Source organism: Paramormyrops kingsleyae, chromosome 14 (genome assembly GCF_048594095.1).
Source record: "Paramormyrops kingsleyae isolate MSU_618 chromosome 14, PKINGS_0.4, whole genome shotgun sequence".
Classification (NCBI taxonomy): domain Eukaryota; kingdom Metazoa; phylum Chordata; class Actinopteri; order Osteoglossiformes; family Mormyridae; genus Paramormyrops; species Paramormyrops kingsleyae.
This window is the reverse complement of record NC_132810.1, coordinates 28251085-28271614: the sequence shown is the minus strand read 5'-3', so window position 1 is coordinate 28271614 and position 20530 is coordinate 28251085. Positions and strand designations below refer to the sequence as shown.

The 20530-nt window shown below is 40.2% G+C and overlaps 2 protein-coding genes across 17 annotated transcripts in view; both read right to left on the bottom strand.

Moving 5' to 3' along the window:
* hectd1 (HECT domain containing 1) overlaps positions 1-3289 on the bottom strand; it is an 83101-nt gene extending 79812 nt beyond the window's left edge. For 5 of the 10 annotated variants that reach the window (XM_023792168.2, XM_023792164.2, XM_023792170.2 and 2 more), the window contains exon 1: positions 3052-3289. The gene's annotated coding sequence lies outside the window, so the exon portion shown is untranslated. The remainder of the gene's footprint in view (positions 1-3051) is intronic. The other 5 variants (XM_023792161.2, XM_023792166.2, XM_023792163.2 and 2 more) reach the window with 1 other exon arrangement.
* A 1588-nt stretch (positions 3290-4877) lies between these two features.
* heatr5a (HEAT repeat containing 5a) overlaps positions 4878-20530 on the bottom strand; it is a 187825-nt gene continuing 172172 nt past the window's right edge. For 4 of the 7 annotated variants that reach the window (XM_072698927.1, XM_072698928.1, XM_072698930.1 and 1 more), the window contains 11 exons: positions 20399-20467; positions 20133-20312; positions 18338-18563; positions 18016-18255; positions 17416-17543; positions 10093-10240; positions 9286-9558; positions 8940-9164; positions 7864-8015; positions 6668-6881; positions 4878-6497 (listed from right to left, as the gene is read on the bottom strand). In XM_072698927.1, coding sequence (XP_072555028.1) covers positions 6196-6497; positions 6668-6881; positions 7864-8015; positions 8940-9164; positions 9286-9558; positions 10093-10240; positions 17416-17543; positions 18016-18255; positions 18338-18563; positions 20133-20312; positions 20399-20467 — 2157 coding nt within the window. In that variant the 3' untranslated portion in view covers positions 4878-6195. Of the gene's footprint in view, positions 6498-6667; positions 6882-7863; positions 8016-8075; positions 8387-8939; positions 9165-9285; positions 9559-10092; positions 10263-17415; positions 17544-18015; positions 18256-18337; positions 18564-20132; positions 20313-20398; positions 20468-20530 lie in introns of those variants that run through there. The other 3 variants (XM_072698929.1, XM_072698932.1, XR_011982490.1) reach the window with 3 other exon arrangements.

Below are 20530 nucleotides of genomic sequence, written 5' to 3'. Positions count from 1 at the left end.
TTTTAGGATTCGATCCGGAGTCCAGAACGGATTAAGTTCGAGAACCGAGGTACCATTGTACTTTGGAAGCTCATCATAAAAGGTATGTCAAATTTAAAATAAATATTCAACCTTTTGTTTACATGAGAAGTGCGAGCATGAGCACTATACTGCGATCATGTAATGGCTTAAACCAAGAGGTATAACTCAAAAATAATAACAGTACAGACATTTTTAAATGACACAAACTATTGAGACCGGTTTGGTCGAAATCAAATGCAAATGGACAGCTGTCATGCCAAATGCTGCCACTGCAGCAGAAAGGGAAAAAACGTATCGCTCTTGAGCTAAATGTACAATAACCTAATAAAACATCAGTTGTACTATCAAGCTAAATGCAAAGTATTTCTTAATGAAACAGCATATTTAAAAAAAACATCTGTAAACATATTTTATTCATGTGAACACTTACTGAAGTGGTAAGGGTTAACTTAACTTAAGGGATAACTAGAAACTGCATTATCATGATTGCGGCCTAACAGCTAAGCAATATGTCACAGACGGATGGAATTCAGACAGTGGAAGTGATTTGGCAAGACAGGTGTCACTTCACGCTGGTGACACCATGTAAACATCTTGGAAACGAAAGCAGCACAAACAAAAATTGTAACGGCAGAAACTGGCACAAATGCAGCACAAATGATTGTGATCGGTTTGGATGAAATCAGACGCAAATGGGAGGTCATCTTCACACAAGTGGTTTGCTCTACAGTGCTGTCCCTGGCCTGACGGGGTACTACATGATTGCCTGGCACTTTGGCACAAGAGGTATGAACATCAAGGATCATATACAGTCCAACACTACTGCTTGGGTGCCGTGGTGTGGCCATGTCCACAGTAAGTATGAACCTGCCGTTACATAGCATAATATAACCATACTCTTACTTTGCATAGCTGTAATAGGAAGCTGTCGTTCAAACTCCAAAAAAAATCTCTCATGATTCAAACATGTTCCATAGATTTAAGTCCTGAATTAGACAAAAGCATCTTTCCTATAGCCAAAAGGAATAGGGTGGAGAAGGAATTCTGAACAAAGACACAGTTCTAAGCCAAGAAATCACTCTGTGTGTAAACACCTTAATTACTGTCATGGTTTAGTGCTGACTGTTGTGGATCTGCCCTCTTAATTTTATATTATTACATATATTATTCATGTATATTATGTATTCAGTAGGTATACGACCAAGTGCCAATAAGATAATGAACTTGAGGAAGTTGAGGCCCTTTAATAGTGATTAAAGGAAATCACACAGGCATTGTGATGAGTTGACCTAATTGTATACATTCTAAAAATCAACATTTAAACAACACCATAAAACCCATGACATCAAACACTGAAAATATTCCTCATAAATATGAATTACCTAAAATACATCCAATCTTTATCAAGTGACTGAAAAATGGAAAAATTGTACATAATTTCCCTGTTCAAATCAAATCCAATTACAATATTAGCTATTTCAAGCACAAACTTTTCACAGCACTCGTTCACTAGGGAGCAATGTAGCAGTGCAGATACATTTTCTGCCAAAACCCTCAAAATATTCTGAAATTAACTGGTTTAATTTGAGACATAATTAACACGCAAACCCTGCATCTTAACATGTATTCACCACTGTCCACCATATGTACATGAAATATACTTTTACAAACACAAATTTTACACAGAACTGTTTCAAAGTTTAGCACTGCATATTTTTCCTTTTAACAAAAGTAATCAGAAAAGCAAAAAACTGCATACAAGACTGACATAACTATCGTCCCGATAATTGAAATGTTTGGTTATGATATCGAAAGACAAAAGTTAATGGGATTTTTCCCATTTTACATGTTAATTTTAAAATAGCCATAGCTTTATCAACAAATCTAATTTGTTCTTATTATGCTTCGAGTTTTCAATTAGGCTTCACTGACAAAGACTGATTACCAGTTAAACGCAAACATACAATATATATCTAAAAAACAATAATCTAAATAATAACAAACTACGGTGCTTGGACTAAAACTGATAAAGACAAAAAGCAGAAAAAACAAAGTCTTACACACGGCAACACATTACTAAATAAACAAGTTCAACTTTTGGGGCAGCTTAGGCCGCCGTCATAAAAGGCTCAGGTTTAGCTAGCCATACTTGATACTACAAATTGCTACCTGGGTATCATCATTAGCTACCTCGTCTCATCTTTACGACAACAAAAAACGTATAAAATATAAAAAAAATAAAAACAATTTCGGTAGAAATTGAATCAAGTCCATATATCGTTATCTGGACCCCTTCTATTACATTTGAAATGTTGAATTACGCAAGACAGATCTAATGTATTGTACTCAAACTACGCTTGTCAACTAGCTGGTCAGACAACTAGATAAAGTGTTGGACTGCCAGTAGATCAAAAACATAATACGGCTTCACTGCTTGCGAAGTTGCGAGTTAGCTGTTCTTATTTTGAAGTAAGACAAACGAAGAAAAGTTGAATAAATGAGTTTACTTTAGCGGGGGGGGGCTAACTGGCTCGGCACACTTGGCAGCCATGGTCTCGTTCATCATGCAGCTTCACTTTAACAGATTCAAACCAAGCGGTCATATTCGTTAAATTTAGTTAGTAACCTAATGAGTTACTTGACACTTCCATCATATTCTAGTTATCTACGTCAGCGATGACCACCTAGCTATATGGAATAGCTAATATAAGACAGCTAGCTTATTAGCTAACACCACTGTTTCGACATTAATAAATATTATTACTTCAGCGCTTACTATCTTCATAGAACAACAACAATACCAAAAAATAACATGTTGTGGGTCAGATTAATGCTGTATGTGGGTGAAAAGTGGTGTAGTTACGGTGTTTCTGCGAATACGGCCTGATATTTTTTCTCAGCCGACAGGGTAAAGTTAGAGAGCAGCCGAGGGCCGAAGCACTTCCAGCAGCAGAGCGACGCAGGAAACCTGCGCAGAAAGCCCGTATCCCCCTCCCTCCCCCGCCCCAAACACGGCAAATAAACACTCACCGTCTGCTGGAAGATCGAGAAAAAGGGGGCAAAAATATATATATAGGCAGAACGCGCGAACAGAACAATATGCTAAGCGAAAATAAATACTACTTCATTGTCCTTCAGTGAGATGTAAAGGTCATGGTGAGCGAATGGTTCCAGGCGAAACGGACAGCTGTCGATGGGAACTGATCCGCGCTTCCCCGTCGTACGCATCACGAGGTTGGGGCTCGCGCAGTGCTCTATCGAGCCGCCGGCCGACCGACTGCACTGCGCCTACACGGGGGGCGCTACAGAGCATCTCTGTAGTTGCTGCCGTGCGTCTTGAGCTGCCTACCGACGAACTTTACTCCAAAAAGACACCTATTTTACTGAATAATAGAAGAGGATCTTGGTATTTTTCTCTTTGGAAAACACTGCTTAGCAAAGAAGACCGATGAAATAAACTCGTCTAATTTGAGGCATGATTAACAGACACACAAACCCTGCGTTTTAACATGTACTCAGAACTGGCCAGGTGTACTTGAGATTTATTTTTACCAACATAAAATTTACATACAAGAGTTTCACAAAAAGACACCTATCTCTTTGAATAGTAGGACCAGAATTTTGTATGCTGGTGCAGTGGTTAATACTATTGCCTTACACTTCTGAGAATTGGGTCTGCCAGGGTTCCATGTGTCGTTGTGGGGTTTCTTCTGGGTACTTTGGTTTCCCCCAAATTTCCCATGGGTATGCCCTGTGATGGGTTGGCACCCTGTCCTGGGTTGTTCCCCACCTAGTACTTGTAGGCTCTGGACTCCCTGTGACACTGCATGTAGGATAATTGGTTTCAGAAAATGGATGTATTTTGGTATTATTTCCTTTGAAAAAAACTGGTCTCTAGAAAAGGCTCTTATAGTCAGGGTATTTGATTAGTATTTGTGAGTGCTGCATTATTTGCCAATCAATCAAATTTTTTTCTGTTCTGTTAAAAAGTGCATTACACAATTACGTTTGTATATACAGTATATATTGCAGTAAATGATTTAACTATTTTTATATGCAAAACCCAGAAATAAGAATGCTGTAAACAAAAATTAAAATACTATCAAAATGTGGTTCAAAATATGCTATATATAAAGAAAATGATATGTATACTGTCAAGTTTTTTGTTTTTACAAGTGCACCGAGGAAGAACTTAAGTATTATGCCTACATTAACCTGAGATTATACAGATTTGTATAAATCACAAAATCAAATGTTAGTACAATTGAGTGTACCTTTATTTTGTAAAACTAAAAAGACAATTACTTCGGTTACAAAATGCCTGCTGTTTTTGAACATTGTATATGGTATCAAAATGAAATGGAACTCTTTTAGTTTCACTGAGGTCTTTAGCTTTGTCCATCTTCAGTCTTTTAACTGTTCATCCTGATCAGGGTCACGAGTGGACCTGAAACCTTCAGTGATTGATAAAACTAGTAATACATTTTGTTAAATGCTTTAACTACTTGTGATGTTTTGTACTCGTCAGCATACTCGTTACAGAAACATCATATTGATTAAAAAACATGTATGTTTTATTTCTGAACAGGAGCTATATGGAAAGCTACTTCTTAATGTGATAGCATAGTTTTGATTACATGCCAATGTATCAACATGTGAAATGCTTGTGCCCTGTGATGCCTCGCCTTGCTGTGCTAAGCAGTTGGAAGATCCATGGATGACAGCAAATCTACAAAAAAAAAATAATAAAAAAAAAAATCTACTATAGCTGTGGCATACAGATTTTAACTTTTGAGAACTAAATGAAAGGCAAATAATTTATTAGTGTTCACTGTAAGTAAACAGAAAGCACAAAATGGATAAAATTAGGCTTTATTTTAAAGTATACTTTTAAAAATCTTTAAAATTTTGCTATGGATGTTAATATGTACAATATACAGTGTTCTGTACAAAATACTTCAACATTTAATGTATTTCTCACAGCAATCAAAGCACCAAAACAATCTTCATAAGCAATTAAAACAGGCTATAGCTTTTAAATTTCAAACAGAAGCTGCTGATAGGACACTACTTTTTGCCATCATATTATTTCAGCAGTACCTTGGAGAAAAACCTATACTCATTTAATACTCTTGTGACAATCAACAGAAATCTACTGTTACCACATGCATAACATTCTTAGCAGTATTACTCACTGAAAACAATGGTAAGATTTGATAACAGTTTGTTTAAAAAGTTATTTTACTTGTAACCAGTTAAGAAATTAATAAAATAATATATAAACTAAGTACTAAATCTTGACTGATGGAAAAAATAATATTACAGAATGAGTCAAACTTACATGTTACCTTAAATTTAACTACAGATCAAACCTTCAGTTGGACATTACCCTGGAGTGAAAGTGAACGTCAGTAAGAATTAACAAGGTATTAACGATGCTGTAATGTCAACCTACAATACTGAGTTATGTATATCATAATCATAATGAGCACAATCTATTTGTTATCGTACAGTATTCCTTCATATTTCCAGCATCATAAATTCACAGAGCTTTACCATTTTGACCTACTATTTATGGCATCATGGCTGCTTGCTGATGTGAAATACAGTTTGGAAATTAAAAAGATCATTAGCAGGAGCTCAGAAATGGCATGATGCCTAATGTGCAAGCTCTGAAAGGATGGTCAGCGCTGCAGAGATCAACTGGTAATCACTATGCCACAGGGCCAGGGGAGGCCTGCTTGGCACAGGGTTGCTACCAGTCAATGAACAGAAAACAGTGACACAGTTACTGGTAACACCAATTTGAGAGCACATGCAGAATAACAACCTAGCTTTAAGGCTAGCTCTCCATCCTGTCTCCTTATTTTTGTAGAGCACATTAATTTGTGCTTTGCTCCTAATACTGCCAGAGATGTCTGAAGATGTTTCTTTGTTCTTGCATATGGTTTATAACTTATAACCCACTAAACAACATTATTTGAGCTACAGTTCAATAATGCTGCAAATGCTCTGCTGCTAATATTGCAAGGAATAGCATCGCTCTGTGGTCGCTACTGGTTTAGCTTCCCCTAAGATTTATCTACCAACCACATCTCACATCACATTGAAAAAGCTTTATACAGTTCCAGTGAGAGCTCAAACTACTATAAGGCCTAAATTCTAATCTCCTAATCACAGGAATTTGGTCTTTAGCTGGATGGTGGGAGACTTTTTGGAGAGTGCTGGATATACAGCTGCTTTGGCCTTCATGTTCTCCCGGTTGCCTGTGATGGCCGCCCTCAGTCGCGCCTTCATGGATGGGAAGGAGACCATGAGGGCCTTGAACAGTGCAGAGTGCTGGGGGCCAATTCGCATCAGGTCCTGCAAGGCAGATTCATGCAGACTGCGGGCGGCTATAGAGGCAGAGGACAGGGCGTTCTCATCCAGCAGGAAGGAGATGAGGATGTGCAGCAGGATCGGCATCAGCTGGGAACCTACGAAAACAGGAGTCCACATGTACATAACGGAGCACAACACAACTGCCAAGCAGTGCAGCAAAGCATCTTTTTCACTGGAAAACCAATATGATGCACAACCCTGCTAACATAATTGTGTTGAAGTATTAACTGTACAGCCATACTGGGAAGCACTGCTTCATACTCACGGTGCTCCTCCTCGGCAGTGGACACCAGGGTCTCCAGGGCCTGCACCCCAGCCAGCACAGCCTGCATTTCCTCCGTGTTCTGGGGCCTACTTTTCTCAATTGCCTGCAAATGTCCGACTAAAGCTCCTCCCAGCGCTTGGATGAAAGACACAGCCACAACTGCAGCCGGACTCTGGAAGACCGACAGCAGCAGCTGGTAGGTCTGACTCAGGACCTGGGCAGGAAGAGAGGGAACACTGAAGCTCAAGCGCCTCATTCTAACAGCCTGGATGCAAGCTGATAGCGTAACAATTAAGGACTGGTGCTTTTAAATAAACAGACCCAAAGTGTGCAAACTTTGCAGCCAGACCCACTGAACAGTTTTAACTGGGTATACTGTCAAAGAAAATAATTTAAAGGATGAACAACTTCCATTGTCATATGCTTAGCAGCCCCTTATTAGATACACCTAGCTAGTACCTGGCAGGACTCACTTATGCCTCCAGAAATGGTTTGAGGATGGAATGTGTGAGCTGTGTGTTAAAGGAGCAGATTCACAGATTTAGATTCACCCTAAAACTGAAAAGAGATATGTTTTAGAGGGGATTTAGTGCTATCTATTCAGAGAGATTGCTGTTGGATTTTTCAAATGTTCTTTTCTGACGCTTTAATAACCACAGAAAGAATGCCATTCACTTCCATTATATTCAAAAGAAGCCTAACATTCCTACAGCCGATGTCTTCAAAACTAGAAATCTCCCAGCAGAGGAACCTAGATTTCAGTTTTAGGGTGAACTGCCCCTTTAAGAGAAGCCTTTCTACACACACTGGAGTACTGAGCTGTGAGGTAATGTTTTTCTTTCCCATCAGCTCAAGGTGTTTTAGCCACATTAATGCTATCAGTTAGTTCATCACATTTTTTCTAAACTCTTCGTATTTGAAGTGCATGAAAATCCCAGAAAAATGTCTGCTATAGGTCACGTATGACACCAACTAAAACACCACATACAAAATTGCTTAGATCAGGTGTCTTAGCTATTCTAATGCTTAGCCAAACTGAAAGTGAGCCTCTTGACAATGTTTATGCAATAGGTATTCAGTTCCTGTGACATGATTGGCTGTTTGCATTAGCAAGCAAGTCTACCTACTTAACTTGCCAAAGAGTGCATGTAAGGTGGAGGTTACTGAATGGGAAGCATGGCATGCAGGCGGTTTACCACTGGATCCTTGCACTCCAGACAGCCCTGGAACTTAGATATGGAGCGTGCCAACAGAGGCTGTACAGCAGCGACCTCTGGGCCGGCCAACCGGAGGAAGATGGTGAGGATAGTGAGACGACTGATCTCATTCACACCGTGAAAAACCTCTTCTTTAAAAAGAAAATGAAAGAAAAGAAAAAGGTAGAATGCTTTAAGGCAAGGTTCCTCAGTTGTGGCCCTGGAGAGCCACAATCCAACACAGTTTGCAGATCTCCCTGCTAAAACATAACTACCAAACCTGGTAATTAGCTGATTAAGATGGAAATCTGCAAACTGTGTTGAATTATTAAAATATAATGTATATTAGAAGATAAGTCTTACCACTTTGTAATTACAGTGACTATTAATAGGTTGACAGATTGCATTACACCTTTCATTGACCAAATGCACAAATATCTGACTGATAAAAGGATACAGAAGTTAAGAATCAAGGGCTGTTGCTGGAGATGCTTGATGCAGCAGGTAAAAGTAGGGGAGCCCACTGAGGTATAAATAAGTGAGGTAGCATCAGGGCCAGCTGAAAATTTTTCAGCGTCCACTGCAAGATTTGATTAACCTAGTTGCCATTAGTCATCTTCCTTCCCATCATGACAAGATGATCAGATGAGGGCCCCCCTGGTGGCCTACAGGTTCTAAGTAGCCAGTCAGTTTGCTCATGCCTTTGGCTGGCCCTGAGTTAGGGCTGCTCGATTATAGCAAAAATCATAATCACGATTATTTTGGTTGAGATCACAATTATTTAACATGATTACTCATTTACTTTGGAAATATCATGCATTTATTGAACTTCTAAAAAAACAGCAGATTTCTATGAATTCTAAATAAAATTCAACTAAGAAACAAACAAAAAGGGCTGGAAACGGGTGCGCTGGATTTATTACACCAGAAAAAGCAGAAGCATCATTGCAGCACATTGTTTTGTCTTAATTACTTTGTTTTCTGTTTTAATAATCATTAGAAGCCAAAATCCTAACCGAAATTAAAATCAGCGCTACTCTGAGTGGCTTGAGGTGCTTTAAGAAGGTTCTGGGTACCTGAATCCCAGAAGTCCATCAGTGTGTTAAGAGCACAGCGGAGAAGGTGGGCCCAGGCCCCTTGGCATTTTTCTGCATGAGCCATGGGGGACAACAGCACCACCTGCAGGGCCTGCAGTGTCACAGAGACAGCCAGGCCCAGTGCTGCCCCCGGAGGCTGCAGCAGCAGCTCACGGTGAACTCCCATTAGCAGGTACAGTACGCTGGGCAGGATGGACACGCTGCCTGTGAGACGTAGGGGTGCCCAGGTCAGGTAAATAGAGGTAAACGGAGATCAGCAGACAACCATTGGGAGAATAAAGGAATAACACAGTGTATATTAAGAATAAGAAGTTCTTCATCTTACCCTCAGGAGAGCATATAGATGGAAGCTCTGAAAGGATGGTCAGCGCTGCAGAGATCAACTGGTAATCACTATGCCACAGGGCCAGGGGAGGCCTGCTTGGCACAGGGTTGCTACCAGTCAACTTAGGGCTCAGCCGGGGCAGCTTGCGCACCAGGATGCACAGGCATAGCTGCAGGGCCCCAAACACCACCGACTTTCCTGGCACCAGGCCGCCAGTATCGTGGCCCTCACCAAACTCAGGCAGAGTCTCCTTCTCTGCCGCTCCGTCGTCCACTGAATGCAAACACACAGAGCGAAAGATCAGCACGGTGACAGGCTCCATGTAAATTTGAATCAACTGTGAGAGCAAGGACTCTGCTAGACCAGTGTTTCTCAGTCCAGTCCTTGGGGACCCAGAGACAGGTCGGGAGCTGGGAGGGAGCAAGAACATTGATAATTGGGGGGCCCCCGAGGACCAAGTTGGGAAACACTGCCCTAGACTCTTCATATTTCCATTTAAACACTGAGTACATTAACACAACATTTTCATTACATGTATACATATAGCAGTATTTATTTATATTACTCTGCTGGCCACAGGATTCAAACCCACAGCTTTCTGGTTGCAGATCAATAACCTACTGCACTACATGCATTCCACAGGAGAGTCAGTGAGCATCAAGGGCCTAACAGTGATATGATCACTTTGCAGACCAAGGACTTTGAGCCCACAACCTTCCTAACCAACTGAGCTACACACCCAGCCATATTTCCCTAGAAGACCTCAGTGCCAAGCTGACAGGATGACCTTCGTGCTTCCATACTGACCCTCGGCACTATGGCGCTTCTCCCTGACTCTCTCCTGCGCTGCACACACCACCTGTCTCACCAGCTCCAGCACTGCCAACTGCACTCCAGGTGACTCACGTGTCACGATCAGTCTGTGGAGGACACTCAGGAGCTCCACACTCAGAGTCTGCCAGGACATACAGGAAATGCTATTCAACCGAAAAGAAATGCGAAATCAAGCAGAAATGAGCAACAGGAATGCTGATTCACACATAATTTCTACCAAGAACAGTACAGCTTTTATTACATATGCGTTATTTTTTCCCCAAACCAGTTCAGCACAAATCACGCCCCGCAGCCAACTTAAGCACAAACCACACCTGCAACGCTGATGAAGCCTTAAGATTGTATTCACTGGCTAACGACCTGAAACATGGTGACTGGCCACACAACACATGCGGATACAAACTGTAGTGCAAACGTTTAAAGTGTGGTTAGCAGCAGGGTTTGAGATAGATGTGACTTTTTACAATATTGGAAGTGTCTCCTACATAAGAAATTTACAAACGAGAGGAGGCCATGTTGTGTCCCCTTCAATATCAAACACTCCTATGCCGTTGATGATCAAGGTAAACTGACTTCAGAATTGTCACAATTATAATTGGTTCACGGAATAAAACAATGTTGGTTTTATTAGTATTTTTTCTCTGTATGATCTCACATCTTTGAACCAACAACATCCTTGAGAAGAAGACGTTTGCTCTTGGAGTGATGATATAAGCCATTCAGCTTAAGGCTACCTAGTCTGGAGTGATCATAACATAACAAATCCTAAATTAAATAATGGGTTAGCCCCTATCTTTAGTATCTGAGAATATTTGAGCCAAATTAGTATTTGCTTTTAATTAAATTGAGTTATTCTTGGCCAGAGTAACCTTTGTTGGGTGGAATCGTGGCTTTCCCTTGCATCAAAGATGATCAATTCCGCTACAGTTCAGACCAGCGCTCTATTACTGTTAACCAATGAAAAGAATCTTGAGGTTTCACCAAAGCTGCGGGGCATGGTTTGCGCTTTAGTTGGGTGCAGGGTGTGATTTGCGCTGAACTGGAGTCTCACATATCAATCTTTTACAATCCTGCCACTGCCTGTTTTCATTGATTGTTAGCTCTGTAAGTCTGCTTACTCACTCTGATTCATGCAAGGGTGTAGATTTAGGTATGGATGGTAGAGACATGTCCCTACCAATAGTGTGTGAGTACCGTGTGTGTTTAGAGGTGTGGGGGATTCGGGACTGATTTGGTCCTTACCGATTTTGAAAAATAACCTACACCCAAGGATTGAAGGGTGATGTTAATGGCTAATCATGTTCATCCCTGATGTCGACTGAAGAGTATTACACCTATGCATAAATAAAGGCTTTCTCTGCAGTGGATTTTTCATGTGACCTATTTGCCCTACTACTGATGTTGCTTGGCCCAGTTAGTCTGCTGCTCTCAACAAAATACTTGGTGAGTTTTAATTAATAAATGAATTGGCCATCTTATGTCTGCAAATGGTCTGATCCTTACATTCTCACAATACGGAAAATATTAGTGCAAAAAATATACATAATAAAACCCCACTACCAGCCAGTCTGCTGGTCTTTGCAAAAGATTAGATGATTTTTAAATTTAATTTAATTTAATTTAACTATAAAGGGGGGCTGTTGAAACTACAGCATTGTATTCCCTGGACAGCCCCATCACTTGCTCCTCCCATATAATCCCTACTCCCCCCACAGTATTAGACAGATCAAAAGTTTTGGACAGATCAACTGGAAATATGAAAGCCAAAAATGTGCTTTTACCCAAAAGTCCTAAGTGTAACATGTAACTCTGAAACTAGACCTGAAACTAGACCTATTGTTTTATTGTACATTCCACTTATTACATCTTTCCCCATCGATTAGGTGGTTACATGTATTTCTTTGTGTATGTCCATGTATTAAAATTAGGGCTGTCACTATCGATTATAACAATAATCGAATAATCTACCAATTAATCTGACAATTCATCGAGTAATCGTTAATGTTCATTGTCTGTACTTGTGTCTCTGTCTATTTGTGCAAGTGTAACTGAAGCAATTTTCCTCCAGAATCAATAAAGTTTTTCTGATTCTAATTTATAATATAATATAACATGATATAATACATTGCGTTTGGCTCAAGGCAGGAAGCAACCAACCATTGCCAGGTCACACAACATGGTCAATTTAAGGCATTTAAGTTGCATATTTCTGGACAGTGGAAACCAGAGACCTCCACAATGTCACACCCACACAGGATGAACATGCAAGCTGTGTCCGAATTCAGGGGTTATAATGGTGTTTAATTAGTCTCAAAACACACGCACATAAAAATTTCGCTTGTGTATGTGCTCGTGAGCAAAAAAGCCATCCTCACTACATGCTCGCGTCTGCAGTACAGTAGATTGAATTTTGAGACTTTGAAGCCGGGGACAGTGGCTGATTTCTCCACTGCGGTGATTGGTAATTTTGAATCCCATGATTGACTGTTTGATTTGGAAGAAGATGAAGATGATGATCAAAGACCAGTCGAACAACCAGGCTCATGCTCTGTCATTATGTCGGAGCAAGGAAGTCTTACATCTTTCAGAGATCCTATTTTAATATTGCACATTCAAGGTGGTAATTGGACTCATACATATACTGTATGATTCAGAATGTAATACTTAATGATTTGTTGATACCGGCTGAAAAACACCAACGTGAATAAGGGGAGTACTGGCACTATTTTTCCTATGTCACATTTACATACATATTTTAATAAATAAATAGGCTTTCAAAACAGGCCCCTCACAAAACAAAAACATTAGTAGATATTGCTGTTGTTCTCAGCATAAATTTGTTGACTGAAAGGGTGAATCATTCGCCAAGCTATTAATTTATAACACATAATAATCATATACTTTAAAAATGTAATATCTGTATAATAATATATATTATACATGTGTACTGTTACATGCGTGTATATTTTGCATTTTTATACTTATTACTGTCTCTTTATGTTTGCATACTTAACTGTACTTGTGTTCTTGTGAATCTATTTTATGTCATCTTCCATTGCCGAAGAACAGTTCCAATACTAAGAACACAAGTTCAGAGGACGGTAAAAATCCCCTGATGTTGGTCTTGCTCCACCCCAAATATCAAAGATACATCAGTTGCATCCTCACTGAATGAGACCAATCCCATGATACATTGCACCCCAAGTTTGTTCTTTGAAGGCAAGTTAGCAAGACCAGTCTTGCCAAGACCACAAGTATGGTCTTTGCGTTCTTAGTATTGAGATTCACCTCTTGACTCACAAAGTGCCGCTTCTACCACCTAACTGGGAAATACCCACTTTGCACAATGAATCTTGGGATATGCTGGGTTGCGAAGGATCCATTGGGTGCATGCTTTGCGACTCAGTTAAAAGACAGATATCTAGATAGGATTTGAAGAAGCCTTTGAAATGGGACAGCTTTGTCGCACTGCTGTGACACATTTGGACTTCAAATAAAGCCTTTGAAGGACACAGCATCTGAATTTGGACTCAGCCAATGGCAAACTCCATACACACAAAGCGGTGATGGGTAGCGTCAGGGCTACCTGATGCACCATTGTGCCACCCTAACAGGTTTGTATGATGTGCAATGTTAATATCAACATCACTTTTCATGGACATGCAGTTGTCACGTCACAAGGACCACAATAGTCTGCAGGGTTCAAACCATTAATATATTGTACTAAAACATTTTTGGTCAGTCAAAGAAAAGAAAATGTAGAAAGCTTTGAAATTCTAATGACAGATCCTTTTCAAAATTATCCAGTATATGTTTTTAAAAAATGAGCTCTGCTTGAGCTTTCTGAGACAATCATAATCATTCTCGTCTTTGCTGTTTGACTTGGGCACAGACCATGTGGCACATTTGTGAGAAATTAAGGATTAATGAAGAGAAGAAAATCGAACAAGAACTGGTCACAAAATGACATTTGTCTTCCACTATATGGAATATTTTGTATTTCACAGAGATACAAAAGCAAGTGATTTGTCGGCACTGCTTTGCGTCTGTTGGCACAACTAACAGCAATACCACCAACTTATTTGACAGACTTTGATGGCAGATAAGTTCTATTTGGCTACATAGTTCATTTTCAATTCTTAAATGTCACATAAAAATCAAATATCCTTCAGCCCTACTCAAAACACAGAACATGTTCACAAAAAATAATTAATATAACGGGATTAATATTTATCGTATTATTTAAGATGATGACAGGACTAACTTTTGTTTTAGCAGCAATTATTAATATTTTGGGACAGAGTCATAGAAAGTAAATTAAGCAAACTGATGACAATGATGGGCTTTGAGAGGCTAAATTGCACATATCTATGGCTACTCTTGCATTACTGGGTAAGTATGCAAAACCTGAATGTCTTCTTTTGAGATGTACAGTGGTGCCTCGGAACTCGAACTTAATCCGTTCAGAACTACGGATCGAATCCTAAAAAGTTCAAGATCTGATTGAATTTTTTTTTAGCATTTAAACACAAAATGAACCGGATAAAACAAGAAGAGCATATACTGTGCTAAACACATCTAAGGACATTTATCAAAACAGTGATTTGTAAAGTAAGAAAATAAATATATCCGAACAATGTGTCCTGCCCCGATCGTCCGCTCCTTCCGTGTGCCACGCCCCCTCGTTAACCCCGTGTGGAATCCCCGTGTGATCAGCTGTTTCTGGTTGTTGTCATTAGTCCTTTGTATTTCGTCCGTGTTTCAGTTTGTTTCCCCAGGCCGGTCATTGTATTGCCCGTCTGCGTTTTGCCTGCCTTACCTGTAATTAAACCCCGTATTCCCCGATACCCTGATGTCTGCGCCTTTGTCTCCATTCCGTCCCCACTCGGCACAACAATATCATTATAATTAAACGTATTAATGGCGTATTATTAATATTAAAATAATGAATAGGAAATCTTTATTTTTAAATATATTTTATTATATAATTACTGTTACTATCATTGTATTTTTACTGTATAAATATATGTATTCAGCTAGTTTAAACATGCACAATGCTATCACAGCGAATGTGAGGCTGAGACTGAAGCTTTACCCTTTGTTTCCGCTGACAAACATGCCTTGTGACTCATTTCCGCACACATACAAGTTATCTTAGGTCAGCATTCACGGTTTGACTTCTGAGATTCAGATCGAGCTCTAGGTAATTTTTTTTCGAACTGGTTGGTTCGACTTTTAAGAAATTCGAGTTCTAATGAGTTTGAGAACTGAGGTACCACTGTATTTGCATTACAGTCGTGCTGTGACGATATTTAAGTTCTGATTTTCAATACTTACAGATGACTGCATTTATATACCCTTTTAAAGTGCAGTACTTCCACACACACTTTCTCTCTTTATTTTCACCTTCATCTCCTTTCTGCCATATTGCCGAGTAAACGATTAGGAAAATTTGAATCTATACTTTTTAGTAAGCAAGTTTAATTGAGTAATCGTGAAAGCTCTTATTAAAATGTCATTTATATTGTTTATATTTTTAAGGGTCTAAATATTTCTATTCTATTTATCTTGCACTACGACCGACATCTTTCATGAAGTAAGAACTTTAAAGGACTTTAAAGGACACACTAAAGCTGGCAGTGTACTTCAGATAAAATCAACAGAATCAACATCACATTGGCAATAGGATGTTGTATGACGCGTAGTCACTGTGGTCAGCCATTTCGGTGCACTGCCTGTGCAAGGCCTTGAGACAAACTTTTTCGTCATTTTTTATCCCACCCACTGTCCACAATTGATTTACATAAATGTGATGCCGCAGGGTTGGACAGCAGGACTAATTATGCACTTATCAGCATGATTTGCACTGCACCGCTCGTTAAATAATGTAAATTAATATGTTTATTTGTGTCGGTGCTGCTGCTAGTATTAAACCAGCAGGGACTGTTAATAAAGAAAGCATCTTTCATTTTAAAACAGCTGTCATCTTTATTAAAAACACTCACACACTAGCCATTGTATGTTTATTTGCATTCTGTATGTGGGTCTGCTGCACTGAAAACATTCTGTGCTCTCTTGGGTTTTGGAGTGACATAGAACAAACAAGGTGGCAGCGTCGTTTTAAGTATGCGAAAGATTGTTCTTGCTGACGACTTCGATTTTGTGTCTGTAAATTTAATCAGTTCTGGTTTGTCACCTACACAATGCCTCTGAAAAGTTTGAAAAAGATCTATGAAACAGTTTTTGAGTTATTGGCTTAACAAGCAAAATATTTGCGGCAGCAAAATGATCCTCAGCTGGTGATTCGACTGGTGTTTGTTACTCAAAAATAAATAAATAAATTTACAAATAAGGAAACAGAATATATAATGACAATTTGTTTCCTGTACGCTGACCATGAAATGATGTTTTATTTGTACCGGTACACTGGAATGCTTTAGTTTTTACACATACAGGTGAGAGTAAAGCTTGGGGATCCAGGCGCAGGGTCAGGAATATATCCAGCACCCATTTCTCAGGGAATTAATGACCTTTCTGAAGGGCCTAATGGTGATGTTACAGTTCTGCCAAGCATGGGATTGGAACCGACAACCTTCCGATCATAGGCACAGAAGCCTAAACAACTGAGCCGCACACCACACCCAAGTACAATTTCATTAATATAATGCATTAATAAAATAAATGTGTTATGCATTGATTTTTCCTGTCTTCGCCCAGTCTTGAATACATTCTTACTCAAATCACAAGTTTCCCTCATCATGTGGAGGTTGTGTCACCTCCAGTGTCCCTGCTGCTAGTTATCTATGTCCTTTCACTGTATGGGTGTCGGCTTCCACTCAGTGATGTAACAAACTACCCAGAGCTAAGAATACCCAGTTCAGAGTAGAAATTGCTGTGCAATGATGACAGGAAAAGGAAATCAGCTGTCTAATAAGCCTAAAGAATGAATCCAAAAATATAAAATCTTAAGGCAAATAGACAAGGTGAACTTGGCTGCCTACTTCTAACTGTTTTTGCAACTTTTAAGGAATGCAAATCTGTTACTCATTTGAAGGCTCTGGATTGGGAAGAAGTCACAATTTTATGCTCATTAGAACAGGTGGACGGTGCTTCTTAATTTTCTTCCAGAAAACCTAGCTTCATATAAATGGTGGTCTTTATTTTCTAAAGGAAGATGTAAATCTGGTGAAAAAACTTATGGACCTATGCCGTTCATTTATTACTCATGGGAATCAAAGCATTCTTAAACCCCCGTTAATTATAAGTAGTTGCAGTTCAGAGTACTGAATGAAATACCTGATCATTTCCAATTTTGGACCTTGGCCAGGGTACATCAAAGAGGGCATGCAGAGTGTGTAAACAGTAAGTAATATTCTCCATTTGGGAGTCAGAATGAGGTGAGCACAGAAACTCCATGCTGATTCCTAGGAAGAGACATAAAATAGCCAGTCAGCAGAGACATATTAAACCTCACAAATAAAAAAAGGTTTGACAGACCATTTTCAACAACTGCCAGGATGACAAATAGGACCACCCATTTTCTGTACTTGCTTGTACTATTCAGGGTTGTGGGGGGTGCAAGGCAGGGAACAACCCAGGATGGGGTGTCAACCCATCTCAGGGCACACTCACACACGCACAACTATGGGCAATTTGGTAACTCCAATCAGCCTCAGCATGTTTTTAAACTATGGGGGCAAACTGGAGTGCCCGAAACAAAACCCACAACAACCCGGGGAGAACATGGAGCCCACTCATGGAACACTCATGGAGCCATGGCAGAGACTGAACCCCAGACACAGAGGTTTGAGGTAACAGTGCTAACCACTGGACCACTGTACCACCCCAGAGAAATAGATTTAGTGGGGGAAAATTCCAAAGGAGGAGAGCTCTGACCCAGGATCAGGTAGAAGCGCTCAGAATTGATGTCTTCGGGAGACTTGATACTAGCCAGTGAGGTGGACTGGCCCATTGAAGTTGGGGTGACAGGTCTGGACAGGTTTGCGGGGTCCTCATCCAGCACAATGAAGCCCATGCTGTTCAGCCAGAGTGCCGTGGCATGGAGAATGGCTGCCCAGGAGCTGCAGTAATGCTGCCTGGCCTGCTCGGCCGTCTCCGCCGTGTAAAACGTACCTCCTGAAAAACAGAGGTGAGACATGACCTGTACCTAAAGGCCACTGACCTGAGGCACTGGCTTCACCCCGAAGAGGGTTCTGACCTGTGGCCGGGAGCTGCACTGCATACTCATGGGGCAGGTTCAGTATGGCATGGTCCTGCAGGGCAGCGAGCCATAGCCGGCTTAGCATGCTCAGGTTGGCCTGCACCAGCCTCAGCAGCCCAGTCCCTGCTGGGGCCACTGGTGGCTCAGCACTGGGGTCAGAAAGTTGCAGAAGCCGAGCTGGCTTCTCATCCTGATTAGGACTCTGAACTGCTACTATATACACCTGAAAAAGCGAAGCCAGGGATAATAGTGAAAGAGTGAAATAGAGAGTCAGTGATAATATGCCACGACATTGAAGAAAGCCTTTAATTATTTACAAAAATTAAATTTGTCCCATCAATCTCCAAAAATTAAAAGAATTTCATTCCACATCACTGCAGAATAGTATCAGCCCTCTGCTAAAAATAGTTTATAGCTTAAACTTTTTGCTAATCATAAAACTATTTAACAAGGACACCTAGAAAAAATCATGTCCTATACAGCTGGAGACAACATCCTGAAATATTTATTCAGTGCTAGGTAACTCAGATTGGCTTGTATTGATTTTCTGCATCACATTCTTTCCTGGACCTTGGCCATGCAGAACTATAAACTGAGCCAAGTGAATGACGCACTCATAAATCGTCTGCATTCCGGGGTGTGCTTTTTCTTACGCAAATGACTCATAAGTTGTCTTTAATTTGGCTCATTCTTAGGAATTCAGGGCTCCCTGCCAAGCCAGTGACTCGCTAGCCAGAAACCTGCACTGCTGTCCATCATAACGATATACAAAACACAATCAGTAATGTCATGGAAAATAGCATGCTAAAGCAATAATTTCACACCAATTCTTGAATGCAGGTACTCCCATATAACAAAAACCGCATTGAGCGGGGGAAAAGCAGCATTCATCAGAAATTGAATGAGGGGCCCCTGCTGCAGTCGTAACCTTAAACATTTAGCTAAAATTAATGTCCAGGTCCTGATCAACTCCATCAGAATAAATCTTGTGGAAATTCATTTTGCACTCGCCTTAAAAGATGCACTTTAAGATATGCAAAATGTACAGATTACATGTTCAGTAATGCACCATAACTTTATTGTCCTATAATAATTTTTTTTTAAACCTGTAAATTGTATATATCTAATATATACGTCTGCATGTGTGCGCGCACGCACGCACACACGCACACACACAGAGCTGTATTCATTCATTTGTCCATTCATTTCTATGGGCAAAACCCTAATCCCAACAAAGACAACCTTAACTCCTACCCAGCCCTAACCGTAACCATAAGTGATCAAACAAAATACAAGTCTTTTAGCATTTTTAGTTTTTTGATTGCAGTCACATATTTTTTATAAAATTAAATTTCCCTTTGTGGGGACTGTAAAAATGGTCCCTGCAATGTGATAAAACCTGACATTGTGGGGACCATTTTTACAGTCCCCACAAAGGGAAATTTAATTTTATAAAAAAAAATATGAAAAATGTCTCTACAATGTGATGTATACCTCTACAATGTGACGTAAGACATACAGCAAGTCCATAGCCAGAACTAGATTTCATAGGCCATAGGTCCCCCTTGACTGAGCAGGGGGGGATTGAAAAGTTAATTTCAAGCTGTTTGGGGGTTCTCACTGCACTGATATGGATGACTGAATATGCTCAAGGTTGTAATAAATTGTCACTGATGGCTTAACTGGTGGTTTAGGGACTAAACTGTGAACATAAAAAGTTATTGTAAGTTTCTTTATAAAGTGAACGTGGCAGCCAGGAACAGAGATGAGTGTATTATGAAGAGCCCCACACCTCTGCCCAGGCTTTCAGCACTGCCAGAGACTCCATGGTGACAGTGCTCTCATTGTACAGCTGGCTCTGCACTTCCTTTATTGCCTGTACTTTGCCCAGCGATGAGGTGAGCAGGTTGTGTACCCGCCGCAAGTCTAATAAATCGCTGACCACACCACTGGCAATCCATGCGCTGCATACCTATAGAAACGACAGCAGCACTGTCATTGAATTCATGACTGATCCAGTTTGAGAAACGAATCTACAGCATATCAGCACTCACCAACCTGACAAGCCTTGGCAGTGACATCAGGGGGGGTGTCGGCTGTAAAGGCTGGTCTCAGTGCTGCACCGACCTGCAAGCAGACACACAAGGTCACACTAAAAATAAAGGTGACACTAAAAATGAAGACCTTTAA